The sequence below is a fragment of the Aethalodelphis obliquidens genome, unplaced genomic scaffold, assembly GCF_003676395.1.
Source record: "Aethalodelphis obliquidens isolate GAN/ISIS:26980383/991018 unplaced genomic scaffold, ASM367639v1 scaffold5, whole genome shotgun sequence".
Taxonomy (NCBI): domain Eukaryota; kingdom Metazoa; phylum Chordata; class Mammalia; order Artiodactyla; family Delphinidae; genus Aethalodelphis; species Aethalodelphis obliquidens.
This window is the reverse complement of record NW_020837949.1, coordinates 5,195,250-5,215,657: the sequence shown is the minus strand read 5'-3', so window position 1 is coordinate 5,215,657 and position 20,408 is coordinate 5,195,250. Positions and strand designations below refer to the sequence as shown.

General features: G+C 37.9%; 1 protein-coding gene across 5 annotated transcripts in view; it reads left to right on the top strand.

Annotated features, from left to right (window-relative positions):
* GALNT11 (polypeptide N-acetylgalactosaminyltransferase 11) overlaps positions 1-20,408 on the top strand; it is a 54,271-nt gene that overhangs the window by 12,718 nt on the left and 21,145 nt on the right. For 3 of the 5 annotated variants that reach the window (XM_027101454.1, XM_027101450.1, XM_027101451.1), the window contains exons 2-7: positions 9,125-9,457; positions 11,674-11,799; positions 12,365-12,488; positions 14,187-14,353; positions 16,255-16,380; positions 18,816-19,065. In XM_027101454.1, the coding sequence (XP_026957255.1) occupies positions 9,163-9,457; positions 11,674-11,799; positions 12,365-12,488; positions 14,187-14,353; positions 16,255-16,380; positions 18,816-19,065 (1,088 nt within the window). In that variant the 5' untranslated portion in view covers positions 9,125-9,162. The remainder of the gene's footprint in view (positions 1-9,124; positions 9,458-11,673; positions 11,800-12,364; positions 12,489-14,186; positions 14,354-16,254; positions 16,381-18,815; positions 19,066-20,408) is intronic. The other 2 variants (XM_027101452.1, XM_027101453.1) reach the window with 1 other exon arrangement.

Below are 20,408 nucleotides of genomic sequence, written 5' to 3'. Positions count from 1 at the left end.
GAAAGATTAAAAACAGCTAGCAGAATTTACAGCAAAACAATAGTGGTGAGATTTCAGGGGTTTTTTAATTTTTAACTTTTGGCTCATCTGCACTGTGATGAGAAAAACAACTTTTGAGGAAAACAACTTGTTTTTCTGAGTTGCTGCGTAGGCATTTTACACTATGATAACTCTACTCACACCCGGAGTTTAGACATTCAGATCAGGGCTTGAGTTTAGGGTGCCTGTCCTACGTTCCCACTTAGCCTTTCCCCAGGACATCTTTTTTTTTTTTTTTGGCTGCGTTGGGTCTTTGTTGCTGTGCACTGGCTTCTCCTTATGCTGGCTTCTCTTGTTGTGGAGCACGGGCTCTAGGCATGCGGGCTTCAGTAGTCGTGGTTCACGGGCTTAGTTGCTCCGCGGCATGTGGGATCTTCCCGGACCAGGGCTCGAACCCCTGCATTGGCAGGCGGATTGTTAACCACTGCACCACCAGGGAGGTCCCCTCACTCAGCATTTTTAATTCAATACACCAGCTCCGGCTTCTCAACACATGTATTTTCTGATTTTTTAGCGTAATAGCAGAACTTAAAGTGTCAATCCCCGGCACCTTACATGGTGTCTGGCATGTAAAGCTCCTACTGTGTTCCCAGTGTTAACCTTTTCTTTAGGATTATTTAATGATTTTCAGAAGAAAAATGTTGGATCATTTAGTACATTTAATAGGCTATGATTGGAAAATTAATGGAATGATTTTAAGTATCTGTAGAGTGACACTGTAAAATAGGCATTGTCTTAGTGAACTGTGCATAATCTAACTACTTTGTGGAGCGTAACTGAGTAGCAGTGGGTATGTACTGTGTTCTTTGTTACTAGAAGATGACTGTGAAAAGCATCTCAAAATGGGTCTTCTTAGCTTCAACTATTGTGCTATTGAGAAATACCCTTCACTCTGATCTGATAATGATGCAGGAATTTAACTTCAGTGAGCTCTCATGAGATTTTAGACCTTTGTGACCTAGTAGTTTGCCACAAAGCATTTTTGGTGTAACAGTAGATGCTGATGGTAGCAAAAAAAGCCTTGGTTTTTGAACAGCCACTATGGAAAACAGTGTGGAGGTTCCTCAAAAAATTAAAAATAGAGCCACCATACGATCCAGCAAATCCACTCCTGGGTATTTTTCTGAAGAAAACATAAAACACTAATTTGAAAAGATGTATGCATCTCTGTGTTCATTGCAACATTATTTATAATAGCCAAGAAATGGAAGCAACCTATGTATCCACTGATAGATAAATCGATAAAGAAGATGTGAGATACACACACACACACACACACAATGGAATATTATTCAGCTATTAAAAAACAATGGAAACTTGCTGTTTGTGACAACATGGATGGACCTAGAGGGTATTATGCTAAGTGAAATAAGTCAAAGAAAGATTTCACTTATATGTGGAATCTAAAAAAGAAAACAGGGCTTCCCTGGTGGCGCAGTGGTTGAGAGTCCACCTGCCGATGCAGGGAACGCGGGTTCGGGCCCCGGTCCGGGAAGATCCCACATGCCGCGGAGCGGCTGGGCCCGTGAGCCATGGCCGCTGAGCCTGCGCATCCGGAGCCTGTGCTCCGCAATGGGAGAGGCCACAACAGTGAGAGGCCCGCGTACGGCAAAAAAAAAAAAAAAAAAAAGAAAACAAACAGACATAAAACAGAAACAGACTCATAGATACAGAAAAACTGGTAATTGCCAGAGAGGATGGGGGGTGGGGGAATGCATGAAATAGGTAAGGAAATTAAGAGGTACAGACTTCCAGTTATAAAATAAATAAGTCACAGGGATGCAATGTACAGCATAAGAAATATAGTCAATAGTGTTGTAATAACTTTGTGGTGACAGATGATAACTTATCGTGGTGATCATTTTGTAAGGTATAAAAATACCGAATCACTCTGTTGTATACCTGAGACTAATATAATAAGTCAGTTATAATTCAATAAAAAAAATGACAATGGAACTGTCTATGTAAACTGCTTAGCTGTCTTCCTCCTCTCCTCCTCTTCCTTCAGAGTAAACATTGATTTCCCAGGATGTGCTCTGCTTACATATTATACTCTTGTCTAAGATTTCTTGTTGCACAGAATCTAAACAGTGTCCTGTAACTTCTTTTGGAACAGAAATACACCTTAAAAATTATATAGTTATTTGTTCATTGTTAACACTAGATACTGTGCTAAACATAATGGGTTTGGAAAGATGGGAATGATCCTGTCCTTAAGGGGGTTTGCTTCTAGTAAGTATAACAATGCTTGTACTATAGGCAAATTGTTCATTGGTGTATCTCCAGTCCGCGTATCTGGAAAGGATTCTTCTGTCGTTAACTGTACCTCTCCAGAATCTGAGTGTTGGCGTCTCATTTTCCAACCACAACATTCAGTCTTTCCAGGTCACTCTCTTTGGTAACATAACTCCAGCAATCATTCAGCCACACCGGAATCTCTGATCATTGGCCCATCCACATTTTTTCATCCTGCTTCATTCTTCCTTATCCTCTCATTTCTCCTTGTCTGGCTTAAATCTGTGGTTTGTCATTCTAATCAGCACATTGCATATACCTTTCCGCATTCTTCTTCTCCTGTACCTCCCTGGCAAAACCCTGACTCTTAGCTTACAAGGCACCTGTTCCTGAGCAGCTCCCAGACCATGGCTAGAGAAAACATGAAACCATACCATCTTGTCTCACTGCAAATTCATGTTAACAGGTGGTTAGTCTTTTATTCATTTAAGTTTTAAAAAATATATTACATTGATATCTAACTGCTGAAGTTTTCGCTTTATTAACTATTTAAGTTTATGATTGAAAGTGTTTGGTTACTAGTTGTTTTGTATTAACTAACCTTAAATATTTGCTTTGACCCTCCTTTTAAAGGCTTTCATGTCTTGGATGTTGAAGCCATGGGTATATAGAAAGAATGGCAAACAGTAGGAAGCAAAAAGACTTTATTGTGTAGATGCTGGATTCATTATTTGTTAGCATAGATTAGATTAAATTTTCAGCCTTTTGATTTTTGTTTGGATGTTTTAATTTCTTAAGCAGTTAGGGACCTGTTACTTTATTATATAACAGGCATCTGATTGGTTTCCACTTTTTTTATATTTGGTTGTTAACTTCTTGACCTGTGTCTAAAGGACTTCTGAAGTCTTTTGCTTCTGAAGATTTATGAATAATTATATTTAAAAAATGACCTGATTTTGTAAATTCCTCTCATTTTTATAGGTTCCTTAATTTAGTATAATGATTCACTACATAAAACAATTTCTCTAAAAAAATTACCATAATATGGCTTGAAAAAAATAATAATTTTTACCTGATAGAATTGTTGAAAGTTAATAATACATTTTACAGTTCAGGACAAGGACTCTCGATGTTGAGCTGTTGTGGAGAGGATGAGCTGGGGGTGTTCCGTGAAGAATCTGGACAGAGTTGGCCAAATCTTATGGGTGAGGTCTTCAGGATAAAACTTTTTCATTTTGCCCATAAGTGCTGGCAGCCAAGAGGTAGCCTAACATCATGCAGTGAACAAAATAGAAAGTAGCCTCCTGTTTTATCACAAAGAGCTTTATTTAATTTGTGAAATTGGACAGTGAGAGCCTGTTGTTTTTTGTACCTTTTCTAATAATAATTATGGCTATTGTCCTGCCCAGTTGTCATACTGTTGTTGACATAAAGTAGTCATGATCTCCACGTGTAGCATTAAGGTATTGCTTGGCTCAAACAGGATAGTAAACATTTGTTTTGAAATCCCGTATTTTACAAGCATATTGATAACCATATTACAGTAATCTTTTCTTTAATTTCAATAAATATTTATTAAATGTTTACTATGTGCCAGATTTTGTTATAAGTTCAGGGGATACTGTAGGAAATAAAACAGACAAAAAACTTGCTCTGATGAAGCCTACCTTCTAGCGGGGGGAGATAGATAATAAATAATAAATGTAATGAACAAGGAGTTAATGTAGTATGTAAGAAGGTGGTAAGCTGCATGGAGTAGGGAAGATGGGAAGTGCTGGTGTTTGGCAGTTGAGTTGCAGTTTTAAATATGGTAGTCTAGATGGAACTTTGTTGAGAAGGTAATATTTGAGCAAAGATTCAATAGAGGTGAACTTAGCTGGGGTGAAAAGTATTCTAGGCAGAGGGAAGAACCAATGCATAATCCCTAATACATTTAGCGACGTATAAGGAGACCAGTTTCTAGGATGAAATAAATGAGGAGGGAAGTAGTCGGAGATATAGTCAGACTATTAGGGACTTGTAGGTCATTGTAAGGAACGGATGGTCACAAATACGTTTAATATTATATTTTAAATTTAGACCTAATGAGGAGGAAAAAGTTAACATGTGTTGAATTTGTCCTATATTCTTTCATTCTGTAGATATTTTCCAGCATCTTCTATGTGCCATTTATTGTGGCACTACGCTAAGTGAAGGGAGTACAGTGAGCAAAGAAGCAGCCACAAAAGGTAGCCACAGTTTTTATGGAGATTATCTTGGTCCCGTGCAAATCAGTGTTTGTGTGCTAACCATTGTGCCTGATGCTTTACAAATACTATCTTACATAATTCTAAGTATTTCATTTAATTCTAAGTATCTAGTAAGATAGACAGTATTGTTAACTTGGAATACAGTTGATGAAAATGAGGCTAAGAAAATTTGGTAATTTTTCCAAAGTTGCATAGCCAGTATGTGACAGAATGGGATTAGAACTTAATCTTGTCTTTTCATTATCTGTTGTTTGGTTCCCAATCTGTCTCTGCGTCACAGGTAACCTATTAACTGTGGAAGCTTGTCAAAGCTGTAGACGGCTTAGTGCTACCTCCGCAAATTCTTGTTTAGTGCATCTGGCACAGAGCCCCGGGAATCTGCATTTGTAATAAACACTCTAGGGACTCCTGTATTTTGGAACTGTTGCCTTCAATATTATATTTATGGTGGGCATCCTAATCTTGTCCCTGTTTTTAAAGAAAATGACTTCATCATTTCACCGTTGAGTATCATTTTTGCTGTAAGATATTTAGAGATGCTCTTGGTCAGATTAAGGATTTCCCTATTCCTAGTTGCTAAGAATTGAGTGTTGAATTTTAATAAGCTCTTTATAACCTCCACTGACCAAATCATATGCATTTTTTCCTTTAATTTTTTTTAAGGTAGATAATAATAGGTTTTCACATATTGAACCAGCCTGGTATTCCTGAAGTAAATATAACTTGTTCATATGTATTCATTTTTTAAAACATTATTTGTTTCAGTTTTAGTGTTCTCTTTAAGATTTTCATAATCTCCCAGAGATTGTCTTTAATATTCCTTCCTCATACTGTCCCTGTTTTGTTACCAGGATGATAATAGCTTCAGAAAGTGAGACAAGAGCACATTTCCTCTTTTTCTGTTCTTTGGAGGCAGTCGTATGAGACTATTCATCTGTTCCTCAAATGTCTGATAGAACTCACTTGTAAAACTGTCTAGAAATTTTTTATCTAGAAATGGTTTAATATTCAAAAGCACTAGTACAGCCATCCCAGTTTCCTGATTTTCCAGTCTTAGTTGTGCATTTACATTTTTCTAGGAATTTATCCATTCCACTTAAATTTATGAACAATGCTTTTATTTTTAATCCACATCTATATTTATGCTCTCTTTTTCATTTTTGGTATTAATTTATTCCTGCTTTCTCTCTTTTTATCTTTTTTTTTCTCTCTTTTTTTCTTGATTAGTCTTGCCAGTGCTTTGTTAATTTTATTGATCTTTTAAAGAACCAACTTTTGGCTTTGTTATTACCTTGTCTCATTTTCATTTCCTGTTAATTCCTGATGTAACTGTTTTTGTTTCCTTCTTTTACTTTTGTTGGGCTTATTCTGTTTTTCTGAATTCATTGTTTGTGGTCTGTATTTTCTAACATTAGCATCCCAGGCTATAAATTTAGCTTTTGCTGTATCTCACAAGTTTCAAAAAGTAGCATTTTCAACTATTTAGTTCTAAATAGCTTCTAATTTCCATTTAGACATTTTTTGAGTTTTCTGGTTATCTTTTTGTGATTGATTGGTTTTCAGCTTAGTTGTCTTGTGATCACAGCATGTGGTCTATAGGATGCAAACTGACCCCAGTTCTTGAGGGCATTTGCTTTTGCTCTACAGCTCTTCCCCAGATATTTGCAGTACTCACTACTTTATTTCCTTCAGGCCTTCTCTAAATATCACCTTCTCGGTAAGGCCTTCCCTAACCATCTACCTAAAATTTCACATACCCTTTTCTACTTCATATCACTCTTCCCTGCTTTATTTTTTCTCCTTAGCACTTACCACTTTCTAATATTATCCAACATCGTGTTCAGAACTGGGTAGGGAAGGAAGTAAAGTCCTTAAGGGATATGTGGCTGGGGACAGAAGCAAAGTATAAGCTTTGAGAGAAGGGAAAGGTTGAGTGCCTGCAGTGAGATTGAAGAGTAACTAATAATAGTAGTGCAGGTGACCCTTGAACAACAGGGGTTTAAAGTGCTTGGGTCCACTTATACGTGGAGTTTTTTCAATAAATAATACAGTTTGCCCTCCGTATTTCACAGGTTTTGAATCTGTGGATTCAACCAACCGCGGACAGAAATTGCCATCTGTGGTTGGTTGAATCCCTGGGTGTGAAACCCATGGATAAAGAGGGCCAGTAAGGGACTTGAGCGTCTGTGGGTTTTGGTATACACGGGGGCTCTGGAAGCCAACCAGGCGGATACCAGGGGACAGATGCTAGTGTGGGTAAGAACAACACAGCTGGGGAGTCAGGACTGTGCTCAGAGAGTGAGGTTTTCATTTAATATTTAAGAGGTTCGTCGATCAGTTGTGGATGATGATAAAGTCAAGAGTGGGGGCAGGGTCCCTTACGTAGAATGTGGGTGAAGGTTGTAGGAGGGACATGAATCAAGACATTTGGAAACTAGGGTTTTGAAGGATTCTGGACATCACCCAACATGGTGGTGGGATTTAGGATAAAGAAGAAGGATGTGAACGAAACGTCAGTGTCCACCTGTCTTCCAGAGCTGCTTGATGGAATAGCCCTTGAATAGCATCGTCTGGCTTCTTGTGATTGGAGAAGGGATTGGCTGACTTTCTCTCTTGGTCCATTCTGCGTTCAGGGTCAAGGAGGCCAGGTTGAACTGGGAAGGCCTGGAGTGGTTTGAGGAAAACAATCTAAATATAAATCTTCTTAGATAGTTGAAGAAGCGATTGGCTCCTCAGATGCACAGTTCTTTATGGCATCAGTGCAGCCTGTGCAGTTAGTCTTGAACTAAAGAATTTCATGGCCTTTTGAGGAATTAGTGCTTTTGTTTTCGATGTTGTTTGTTTGCTTATTTTTTCCTACCCCCAAGCAAATATTTTAGGAAGTTATAATGCCTGTTTTAGTTGAAATCTAATGTTTCACCTAAATGTTTCTAGTCTGTATTTCTGCAACATTTCTATTGCAAAGTTGCAACTTTTGATTTTTCATTTGTTTTGAATCCTCCATTCAACATTTTCTTCTAATTCCAAATAAGGTTCTTTTTCTGTGCCTGTCTTTAATTTTAAAAGTGCTAACAGCTGACATGACAGTACTTTCATTGTTACCTGACTTTCCTTTTGTACTGTAGTCATTTCCCTTTGGTGTTACTGTAGTGGGAGTTTTTGTTTGTTTGGATGGTGGTGGTGGTGTTTTCTTTCTTTTTTGAGCTTTTGAATTGACAGGTAGTGAAATATATAATAGTTCTTGGTTGGCAGATCGTTAAGAAATTGAGCTATTTACTGTCTTCTGGGCTTACAGCATAACTGTACAAACAAAACAGCTTAATTTTTTTTTAACTTTTATTTTGTTATTAATTTTGTTTATTTATTTTGGCTGCGTTGGGTCTTTGTTGCTGCGCGCAGGCTTTCTCTAGTTGCGGCGAGCGGGGGCTACTCTTCATTGTGGTACCTGGGCTTCTCATTGCGGTGGCTTCTCTTTGTTGCAGAACACGGGTTTTAGGCACACGGGCTTCAGTAGTTGTGGCTCGCGGGCTCTAGAGCACAGGCTCAGTAGTTGTGGCGCACGGGCTTAGTTGCTCCGCAGCATGTGGGGTCTTCCCGGACCAGGGCTCAAACCCATGTCCCCTGCATTGGCAGGCAGATTCTTAACCACTGCACCACCAGGGAAGCCCAAAACAGCTTAATTTTTGAATTGGAGCTTACTGATGTTGATTTGCTTTGTCCTGATTTGGGAGGCATGATAATATTATTTTTTAAATTATTTCATACTATAGAAATAAGAAGTAATGGATAAGTAGTATTGCTTTGTAGATTTCTTCTGTATATACATTACTTAAATAGGGTTTCTCTGCCCTCGTGTTCAGTGAAACTATTTTATATGTGCATTGGGCTCTTTACAAAGAATTCCTCAGGAGGTTGTGTGAGGCCTTCATGAAGACCAGATATTATCAGAAAGCTTAGGAAAAAACTGCTGTTCGATGCCATATTGTTTATAAGACATCATAAGGAGAGGGAAAATATAATTATTTGAACTCTTTCAGTTATAAATTTGAAATGTAACTGTTGAATCTAGAGTGGACGTTAGGGCAGGTTTAATCTTTGGTTGGAAAGTGAATCTATTTTTTCAAGTTGCTTATTTTTAATAACAGATTTTAATATCCTTGGATTAAAAGATTTAGTCTTATAATTTTACAATTAGAAGGGACCTTAGATGTACTATCATGATGCATGTAGTACTTGTATTTTCCTTATGAAAAGTTAGAACCTGAAAAAAAATTAGCATACTGAAAGCAATCCAGAACAAAGGTGAAGAAGTATCCATTAACATGGGCAAATGAGTAAGTCAGCTATCTTGCTGCCGTTAGTTTTCTGAGTACTAACACGTTGGCTTGTGGTTTTAATTGTTGAATCCCTTTATTTTTTTATTCGGTGCTATCCATATATATATCTTCTTATATTTGGCTGTTGGTTAGTGGTATGCATAGGGGTCGTCCTACGTAAATTGTTTAGAAGTGCTATTTGGTAGGTTGGAAAACTGAACATAAACTTGGTAGTTGATTTAGAAGTGTCTTGTTGTGTCTAACATATTTATCTTTCTCTTTTAGGAAACTGAAAATGGGCCTTCAGCTATGCTAGGTCTATAATGGGAAGTGTCACAGTTCGATATTTCTGTTATGGATGCCTTTTTACATCTGCAGCCTGGACAGTTTTGCTTTTTGTTTATTTCAACTTCAGTGAAGTGACTCAGCCACTTAAGAATGTGCCCATCAAGGGGTCTGGGCCCCATGGACCATTACCCAAAAAATTTTATCCCCGTTTCACTCGAGGTCCAAGTCAAGTGTTAGAATCACAGTTCAAAGCAAACAAAATTGATGATCTGATAGAGAATCATATTGAAGATCCAGAAAGAGGCAACATGAAATTCTCTTCTGAGCTGGGTAAGTGTATTTGATTTTTGCTAGCAGCATGTCAAAGTATTTTCTCATTGGAAGTTTAACTGTTCTTTAAATCATGTATTGTTCAGAGAATTAGAAATGTGACATTTTTTCTGCACTGATTTATTTCATTCATGAACTAGCTGAGGTCGTATGATTTTTGCAGACTCAGTAGGGAGTTATATTCTGTTTTGTCCAGTTCTGACGTCAATATTTTATGAGGACTTGGGAGAAACTAATGAGGTCCAGAATAGGAAAAAAAGAAAAGAAAAGAAAGAATGAAAAATTAAGTGGCTAGAGAGAAAATGGAACCTATGGGGAAGGATTATAATTGCTAGCATTATTTAATAAGGGAAAGTAATGGTTCAAAAGTGACTGTATTTAACATATTTTGAAAGGCAGAGTTAATTAAAACAGAACATAAACCTTTGAGTTTGGAAATAAGTTGAGATTACTTATATCTAATAAGATTTCTACTTATAAGAATTATTCAGGTGCCGGAATATATTTATTAAGTACAGGAGTTTATAAAATAGAAACTTTTTTATTCTTCAGAAATTATATTCTGTTCAATTTGGAAGCAAGACTGAATACTGTAATTTTAGAGTCCTGGTTTCAGCAAATTTTATTTTAAGGGGTAAACGAGCCCTTTAAAACTTTGTCTTTAAAACTTAAAAAAGAACTTTGATCTTCATTGACACATCAAATAATAAGTAATTTAAGAGTAAAAGCATATAGTAAGAGATTCTGAGAGATTGAAAGATCCACAGAATATAAAGGAAATGTTAAAACAGATTTTTTTTCACTTCATAGTTTCAAAGAATAAAATCAGTTCCTAGGATTTAATCACTTCCTAATACAGGAGGTTGAACATACTTAAAATTATATGAGGAAATGGAGGCCATTACTTACTTTAGTTTTCATAAAATATACCTTCTAATCTTTTTCAAACAGCCATTTGGACATTTTAAAAGCATTCATGGGAAAATTTCTAGTTTTTTTGTTTATAGTAATTTTTGTAAAACTTTTATAAAGAAGTAACATTGGGTTTACCATTTTGAATGGACTTTGTTTGCCTGTGAAAGAAGTAGTGAGAGAATTGTAGATAATTGAACTGACAAACCCAAATTACCTACCTGAAAAACTAAATTCTTTATTAAAGATCACAAAAAATATTATAGCGAATAAATGAATTCAGCAAAGTTACAGGGTACAAGATCAGCACACCAAAACCAGTTGTATTTCTGGACACTAGCAATAAACAGTCCAAAAGTAAAATTAAGGGAACAATCCCATTTACAATGGAATCAGAAAGAATAAAGTACTTAAGAATAATATGGCCAAGGAGGTCTAAGATTTGTACACTGAAAACTACACAGCACTATTGAAAGAAATAAAAATAGACCTAAATAAATGGAAAGAGGTTCATGGATGGAATGCTAAATACTGTTAAGATGTCAGTACCACCCAAAGCAACCCACAGATTGAATGTAAACCTTATCAAAATCCCAATGGCCTTTGTTGAAAAGATGGAAAATCTGATTCTACAATTGATAAGGAATTGCAAGGGGCTCTGAATAGCCGGAACAGTCTTGAACAAGAACAAAGCTGGAGAACACACACTTCTCTATTTCAAAACGTCCTGACAGTGTGATACTGCATAAGAATAGATATGCATCAGTAGATCAAAGGATAGACTGAGAGTCTGAAAATACACTCTGTGACATCTGTGGTCAAGTAGCATCTATGGTCAGTAATACCTGAGGACAAGTAACATCTGTGGTCAGTTGATGTTCAGAAAGGGTGCCAAGAGCAGTTAATGTGGGAAGAATGGTCTTTTCAACCAGTGGTGCGGGGACAGATAGATACCCCCATGCAAAGGAATGAAGTTGAACCCTTACCTCATGTCATATTAAATTAACTCAGAATGGATCAAAGACTATAAAACCCTAAGAAGAAATCATAGGGATAAATAAGATAATTGGGGAAGCACTGCATTCTGTATTTCATCCCCTCACATCTGGGAATCCATAAAACAATATTCTTTAAAAAAAAAAAAACCCTGCTCAACTCGAACCTGGGCCCCGGCAGTGAAAGTGCTGAGCCCTAACCACTGGACCACCAGGGAATTCCCTTACTTGACTTTTAAAATCCAATCTTTTCCTGAATTATTTGACCGTGAAATCTTTTTTTTCTTTTTAACGTCTATTAATGTCCAGTGGAATTAGTTTTCCATGACCAGATTTTGAGAAATGCTGTTACAAGGGAGTCATTCTGTGAGGAGAGGCTAAAGGTTTTATGTGGGAAAGAGGAAGCAAGAGGAGGCTTTATTGTTCTTGGTGAAGGTGAGATTTCTGGCAATGTTAGAGCAAAGATGTTAAATTATAATGATCTTGATTAGATCTGTGGAGGACTTTCCTGACCAGAGACTTTATAGAAAGGTTTATCAGTAGTATAATTTTCTTAGGGGAGGAGTTCATATAAAAACTTGCTGTTAAAAAAGAAAAAAATTTTTTTTTTTTAGACAAAAATTAACAAAACCAAAAGCAACCTTGCATTAATTGGGGCCTGTTGAGGTCCATATGGGGTTCTATAATCTATTGTTTTTATGGAAAAATCATCATTAAGTCTCTTTTTTTCTTGGTCATAGGTAAGTTTTTCTCTTGAAAATATTCTTAAGATTATGGCTAGTGAGCAGGTGTCATTTATGGTTAAGGTACACTTGCTTTTTGAGCTAAACTGATAAAAATTTGACTTAAACCTCAATTTACTTTTTTGAAAATGGAGACAAACTAGATTTGAGAAACATGGCTATTACCTGGTTATAAGAAGTTAAGATCATAATATAACAGTAACTGTAGCATTCCTTTCCAGATTTAATGTACTGACTGTGACGTCACTCTTTTGCAGGTATGATTTTTAATGAACGTGATCAGGAGTTGAGAGACTTGGGGTATCAGAAACATGCCTTCAATATGCTTATTAGTAACCGCTTGGGCTACCATAGAGATGTGCCAGATACAAGGAATGCAGCGTATGTTCCTTATTGGTTTCTGCTAATCACTCTAATAACACAGTGTTTTTAGTGCCAGCATAATAAGCCATGGGGATGGTGTTAATATTTTGCAATTAGGCTTATTATTCAGGATACTAGAAAACCTAAGACAGATTTCCACTCATACTGTGCTTGAAGCCACATGGTCTGAGATTGTACTGACAAAGTTCTAGAGCTTGCTGTGTTTCTTTTGAAATTTAAAATCACGTGGGAAAAAGGAGGGAGGTGCTACCTGCATATAATTAAATAACCTTCCAAGCATAAGTTTATTTTAAATATTTGTTTATTGGATTCATGGCGAAAAGGAATTAATATCAGTGAAGAATTCTACTCATCATCTCACTTTTCTGTTTTCATTATTTTTGTTTCTTCAAAGGCTTTTCATTCATATGGTCAATCAGTCATTCATTCCACAGATCTGTTTCAGCACCTTTTGTGTTTGCTGGACTCTCTATTAGGCCCTGGAAATAAACAAAATAAGACATAGTCTCTTGGTTCACAGGGCTTAGAGTCTAGCAGGGGAGGTAGATAAAGAAGTGAGTAATTGCAGTTACACAAGAATGAGGGCTGTGATAGGAGTTGGTGAAATGGGGTCCTCCAAACCAGAATGACCAGGGAAGGCTTCATAGAGCGTGATGACTGAGCAGTGATGTAAGGGAAGGTTTTCCCCTATATAGGGAACAGATCGAGGCATAAAATTATACTATTTGTCAAAGGGACTGAAACAGTTCACTTTGCCTGTAGTGGAGGAATGGCAAGAAACTGGAGGTGGGCAGGGCCCAGACATTGGAAGGCTTTGTATGCCATGCAAAAGAGCATGGAATACCAGATCTTATTGTTTAAGTTAGTGGGGTTTTTTCTTGTGGCTGCTTAAAGCCACTTAATCCTTTTTATCAAATAGTTGCTTACATGGAAGCTCTTCCATTATCCTGATATATATCATAGTATACTCAAATCTTTTTCTATTATTGGGCAAAAAATAAAATTTTCAAATACAGAATTTCACATTTCCATTATTTCCTTTTGAAACCTCTTTGAGGAGAAGAAACTGAACATCAGCTTATGAGTACTGCATTAAAAACTCGCAGTGATTTTAGTAAAAACATTTTTATGTACCAAAAAAGAAAAAAAAAATTCAAGTTTTTAAAACGTTGACCTAAAAATAAGCGGAGTTGCAGGTACTGGAGGGAGAAATCATTAACAAATGTAAAACTCTTGAATAAGAAAACACATTGTGATGGGGAGGGGGAAGGGTAAGCTGTGACAAAGCGAGAGAGTGGCATGGACATATATACACTACCAAACGTAAAATAGATAGCTAGTGGGAAGCAGCCGCATAGCACAGGGAGATCAGCTCGGTGCTTTGTGACCGGGTGGGATAGGGAGGGTGGGAGGGAGGGAGACGCAAGAGGGAGGAGATATGGGAACATACGTATATGTATAACTGATTCACTTTGTTATAAAGCAGAAACTAGCACACCATTGTAAAGCAATTATACTCCAATAAAGATGTAAAAAAAAAGAAAGAAAACACACTGTTATCTTAAATGCTTTTTAAAAACTTGTTAATAATGTAAGGAAGAGGCCAAACAAGGGGACAGTTAATGTTTAGTGAATAATAACCTAAAACATTTGAGCTTTTAAAATGTCAGACTTTTCCCACATTCGTCTTCACAGATGTAAAGACAGGTCTTACCCGACGGATCTGCCAGTCGCTAGTGTTGTTATTTGTTTCTACAATGAAGCCTTTTCTGCCTTGCTTCGGACCGTGCACAGCGTCCTAGACCGCACACCAGCCCGGCTTCTTCACGAAATTATCCTCGTGGATGATGACAGTGACTTCGGTAAGGACTATTGTAATTGGCAATGTGGGATCTATGCATTTGTTCACTGTCGTGCTGACCACATCAGCAGAGCTGACCATTCAGTACTTAGTGGATAGGAGGACCCTCATGCACGCAATTGCAACAGAGCCAACCACAATTAAATGCCTGATTATAGGGTAATTTCAAAGAAACTGCACTGTCTTTGTAATCTGTTTTCAAACTGTGCTACTGAAATTTGGCCCTTGAAATTTTTCCCTTGGCTTACCTTTTTAAAAGAGTATTTTTATTTTGAAATAACTATAGATAGACAGTAAGTTACGAAGGGGTCCTGTGTACCCCTTCACCCAGTTTCCTCCATTGGTTACATCTTACATCATTATAGTACAATATCAAAACCCAGAATTTAACATTGGTACAATATGTGTGTACAGTTGTCATTTTATCCCATGAGTAGATTTCTGTAACCACCACTGCAGTCAAGGTACAGACTGCACTGCTCCATCACCCCTTCAAGGTTGTTATATAAACAGAATCATACGGTATGTGACGTTTTGAGATTGGCTTTTTTAACTAGACATAATGCTTTGGCTTACATTTATCTCGTCAGTCTGTTATATCAGCTGTCTCTAGATAAGGTGGATTGCATTCTGATAGCTCTTAGATGATCTCTGAAGGCCAGTATTTTATGATTCAGTACATACTTCAGACCCTTATTTAATTCAACATAGACTCTTCCTAAAAGTGATTTCATGTACACACAGCAGGATGGAGGGCTGTCCTCAACCTTGTGAGAGAGGTTGTATCCCCATTTTACAGAGGAGGAAATATTAAGTAATTTGCTCAAGATCCTGTAGCTGTTAAGTGGTAGAGTTGAAATTAGACCCCTGGTCTACATAACTCCCAAGCCTTCTGCTATTTTCATTACAGTAACCTGCAGAGATACACTGATAAATTGTATGTCAATTACATATTTTTTCACAACTCAAGGGTTTATTAAGCATCTCTTATATATCAACAACAGAATTGGTATGCAAGTATACTTAAGTATACAAAATGAGGAAATGTACACTGAGACCAATGGGTGCAAATTCTCAAACCTTGGTAACTATTGAAATCTCATAGGAGAAATAGAAAAAAATTGAATTTCAAAAATGAATGATTAAAAAAACCAAGAATTTGAGTCTGGACCAAGTAGAAGATTGGCTAAGTAGTATAATTCTAGAATTTATGGTGTTGAATTTTTTTTTTAAGTAAACCTGTATTTTTCATTTTGTTGGTATATTTTCTAAAAGGGAAAATTCATGATCATTTACAATGGTTTATATACTAACTATAGAAAGAATTATTTATTTAATTATCTTATATGATCTTTGAAGTTATTATGAAATCTAAAGGTAAATGAGCTAGAATTTAAAAAATATTTAGTGCCCATGGAAGGTGCTAAATTAATAAAAGAATGTATTTACTGCTGCTGTTATATAATTCTTGGTAGGGAAATAGAAGTCGTTTCTCAACTATTCTGAAATGGAGTAGGACTTAATAAATCACTTTGAAACAAAAGATATTTACATATCATTTTGTTTTAAATATGATTTATATGCAGTCAGCCAAACATTCATTCACTCAAGATACTCATTTCAAACATTCTTTATGCAAAGCGTTGTGTTAGTTGCTATGGAAATACAGATAAGTCTATAACTTAAGTAACTATTCCTTTAGGCTAGTGTTCCAACTCTTAACCCTCATTTTTTTCCTTCCAAGATAAGCTATGATCTTCTTTTAAAATAAAGCAGAAGAAGATTCTATATTTGCCTAAAAATTTGTTGTCGCAAGTGCCAGCCACGACTCTAGAGAATCTGCAAAATGTCTGTGCATATGTCTCATGTGGTTTGAACAGTTGTGCGACTCTTCATTTTCAGACGATGTGAAAGGAGAACTAGATGAATACATCCAAAAATACCTCCCTGGAAAGATTAAAGTAATAAGAAATACAAAACGTGAGGGATTGATTCGAGGAAGAATGATTGGAGCAGCCCACGCAACAGGTAGAACTTCCCGCTGGCCTTTCTTGGTGGGTGTTGAGTGATGAGGGCTCTGAGTCTCCTGCCCTCCTGATCCTGCGTCAGTCTCTGAAAAATGGTGTCTTTAGGGGGCACTGCCAGCAGGAAAGGTGAGGCTTGTTCAGTTTGGGAAAGGCCTTTCCATAACTCCAACCTGGTTGTCCCAAAGCACAGGCTCCAAGGAGGTGAACTCTGGAGTCCTCAGTGGTCTGCCTTTCTGGTTTTTCTTCAGTTACATTATATTGATTCAAATGTATTTCTTTTTACGGTTACCTCTATGGAAGGTTGGTGATCCTAATTTTCATTTATGATCTTGATAAAAATTTTTCCTTTTAAAATACATTTATTTCAGTTAAAACAAATGAGTTTGTTTAAAAATATTAGGTATCTAATACTGCAGGTGATGCCTGGATATGGCAAAAATAATCAAGATAATTTTAAAATTCCAGAACTTTGGGGGGGCGTTCCCCAGTAGTGAAAAAAATCTCCTACCTTCCCATATACTGCTCTCCTCAAGATAACCAGTCACTGGGGTTTAAGTGGTTGGCACTGCTTCCTGCCACCACCCCTCCTTGTACACCCACTGTCCCATTCGCTGGGTTTAGCTGTGACTTCATTTTTAGAATCTTTCTTCTTCCCTCCTTTCTCTTAAACCTGCAGTGAACAGGAGCAATTAACAAAAAATGAGAAGTAGCTTCCCTCCATCCAGTCTGCAGTCATATGCAGATTGAGTTCAAGGCGAGATTTCTTCTTTAGAGTCTATTTTGACGTATTGAAGGCACGAGATAGAAAATTGTGGGGTATTTGTAGGGAATGGCAAGATTATGTCACAGAACATCGTACTGTTATAGTATATTATTACTGAGAGTTTATTGTTTTTCAGGTAACAATAGTCATTTAGTTTTTGTTTTTGGTTTTGGTTTTTTTTTGCGGTACGCGGGCCTCCCACTGCCACGGCCCCTCCCGTTGCGCAGCACAGGCTCCGGACACGCAGGCCCAGCGGCCATGGCCCACGGGCCTAGCCGCTCCGCAGCATGCGGGATCTTCCTGGACTGGGGCGCGAACCCGCGTCCCCCGCATCGGCAGGCGGACTCCCAACCACTGCACCACCAGGGAAGCCCAGTCATGTAGTTTTTTTCTTTATGATCTGTTGGTCCTTGTTCAAATATAGTTTAGGATCTGTCAAAAAATAAGCCAGTTTTTGGGAAATCAATCTCAGGTTCGATGTGACTGTTATTATCTTACTTCATTTAGTTAAATTGTCTTTAATTGAAAAAGTAACATTTTTCGAATTAAAAAAAGCTATTATACATTTTCTCCTCAGAGGAAACTTGATTGAATTGACCTCACTTCACTTGAATAGTGTACAGGTTGAACATTCTGCCTTTCTGTATTGAATGACATCTGGTGAGCTGTATGCTCTGTACATCCTCATAAAGTCCTTCACAGGAGGCCTTGAAGGACATGACTAAGTCACTGTCATCCTGGAGAACTTTCTTGCTGGAGGTATTTCTGCTACTGTTAATTGGAATAGGATGCATCCGGTGCTTTATGAAATTCACATAAAATCTGTATCAATACATTTCATGGATAAACGTTTGGAAAAATAATAATGCTGTCTGATGATGAGATTCTAAGTTTCTCAGCTGTTCAGAATAACCATTAAGTTATCAAAGAAGTTTGGGATTATCAAAGAAACCCTCACTCCTCACATGTATCAAGAGGAGTTAAAAATGCATGATAAAACCTTTACGATTTTAATTTTACTGACTAGAAGAAAAGAGCATCCCGTGGCTGATGAGACTGGGGGGATTAGAAAGGAAGGGTGGGAAATGGAAGAAAAAGAAATGAGTGCGTGGCAGTCAAGTGGTGAATCCAAGGAGAAGGGAGCTGTGTTGCTGACGTGATGAGAGGGCTGCACGCTTCTCTCACTCCTGAGAATCGCTGTGTTGTAGCCATAATCGATAACTGGGGTCATGTGTCCGTGTCACCAGCGAGAATGAGTTACGTTCTCTAATCTCTGTTTACTAAGGCAGGGAAATACATACTAAACATAAATATTTCCATTACAATAATTGTACTAAAAGTACGCACAGCTGACCACTGTCATTGCACCACACTCCATACCTGGCTGTCCAGAGAACTGAATTGTTCCTGTGAGATTTTGAATCTTTTTACTGAGGAGAATATGTAAATTTTTTCACAGGTTGTGCATATTGTTTGCATATGTTCTTCAATCATAGCAGTGCACTTCAGACAGAATTCCTGGCTAACAGACTTCTGAGTACCGGTTTAATAGTTTGGGCTGGAAGGGTGGCAGTTACCTTTCACACCTGTAAATGCATCCGCACTTGAACTGGTGGCCATACCTAACTTGAGTGTGGTGCAGCTCTCAGGGCCCCTATTGTTTGCCTCCCCAGGAGAAGTCCTGGTGTTCCTGGACAGCCACTGTGAGGTGAATGTGATGTGGCTGCAGCCCCTGCTGGCTGCCATCCGGGAGGACCGGCAAATGGTGGTGTGCCCGGTGATCGACATCATCAGCGCTGACACGCTGGCCTACAGCTCGTCCCCTGTGGTGCGGGGAGGATTCAACTGGGGGCTGCACTTCAAATGGGACCTCGTTCCCCTTTCTGAGCTCGGAGGAACAGACGGAGCTACTGCACCAATAAAGTAAGATTTCTCCTGTATGTGTGAAAAATTCCCGAAAGAGGAAACATACTCAAAGATAATTCCTTTTTCTTTGCAGGAAGCAAAAGTGTTGGCTTAACTTGTTTGTCCGTTAAAAATTTTTGAGTGCTTACCGCATTTTACGTACTCTGCCAAGTCCCAAGGAAAGATTTATGAATAAGAAATTGTCCAGGCCCTCAAGGATTTATATCTTAGTGAGAAAAGCAGAAGAAGTCAACAATATCCCGGGATAATTGTTGCATAGGATAGCCTGGGAGGACCCCCTGTGCTGTGTTGTTTATATCACATACCATGGTTATTGCATTGGTCGTTAACACATCTTCAGTTCTTTGCTAGTGTGAGTGGTACTGTGAAGAACATTTAATACATAAGCCTTTTCTATAATTAGGATTTTAGGATGGATTCCCACTCGTACAATTACTGAGTCATTGTATGTGAATTATTTTCAATTTTCATCCGTATTCTCTCATATTATAAATCTCTTATATGTTATTTCTCCTTATTTTTGTTTTCTTTTAAATTTCTCGTAGATTTCAGAGACGTTTGTCTGTATTTGTACTTTTTAAAGTTCTTAGACCTACTCTTTCTTTTAAACTTTTTTTTTTAATACAGCTTTTAAAAAATATTTATTTATTTGGCTGCATTGGGTCTTAGTTGCGGCACGCGGGGTCTTTTCGTTGTGGCGTGCGGGCTCCAGAGCATGTGGGCTCAGTAGTTGCAGCACGCAGGCTCTCTAGTTGTGGCACACAGGCTCCAGAGCGCATGGGCTCAGTAGTTGAGGCATGCAGGCTCTCTAGTTGTGGTGCACCGGCTCTAGAGCATGCAGGCTCAGTAGTTGTGGTGTGCGGGCTTAGTTGTCCCATGGCATGTGGGATCTTAGTTCCCCAATCAGGGATCAAACCCACATCCCCTGCACTGGAAGGTGGATTCTTAACCACTGGACTACCAGGGAAGTCCCTTTTTAAAACTTTTTTACTGTAAAAAATAGCATATGTAAAAAGTATATATGTATACATGCATACGATTTAATAAATGATTATAGTGTGAACACTGAAAGTACCACCAAGTCAAGAAATAGCACCCACATGCCCCCTGTATACCCCTCCCTGGTCACAGCCCCTGCCCTTGTCCTTAGAGGTGTCATTACCCTGACCTACTCATCATTTCCCTGCTCTCCTGGAGAGTTGTACCCCCCATGTATGATTTCTAAATGATGTAATGTAGTCCAGTTCCCTGTTCTTGGACTTCATGTAAAGGAAGCCATGGGACTCATCACTGTCTTCTTTTAGTCAGTATTGCTTTAAAAGCCTCTGTGCTGCATTGTA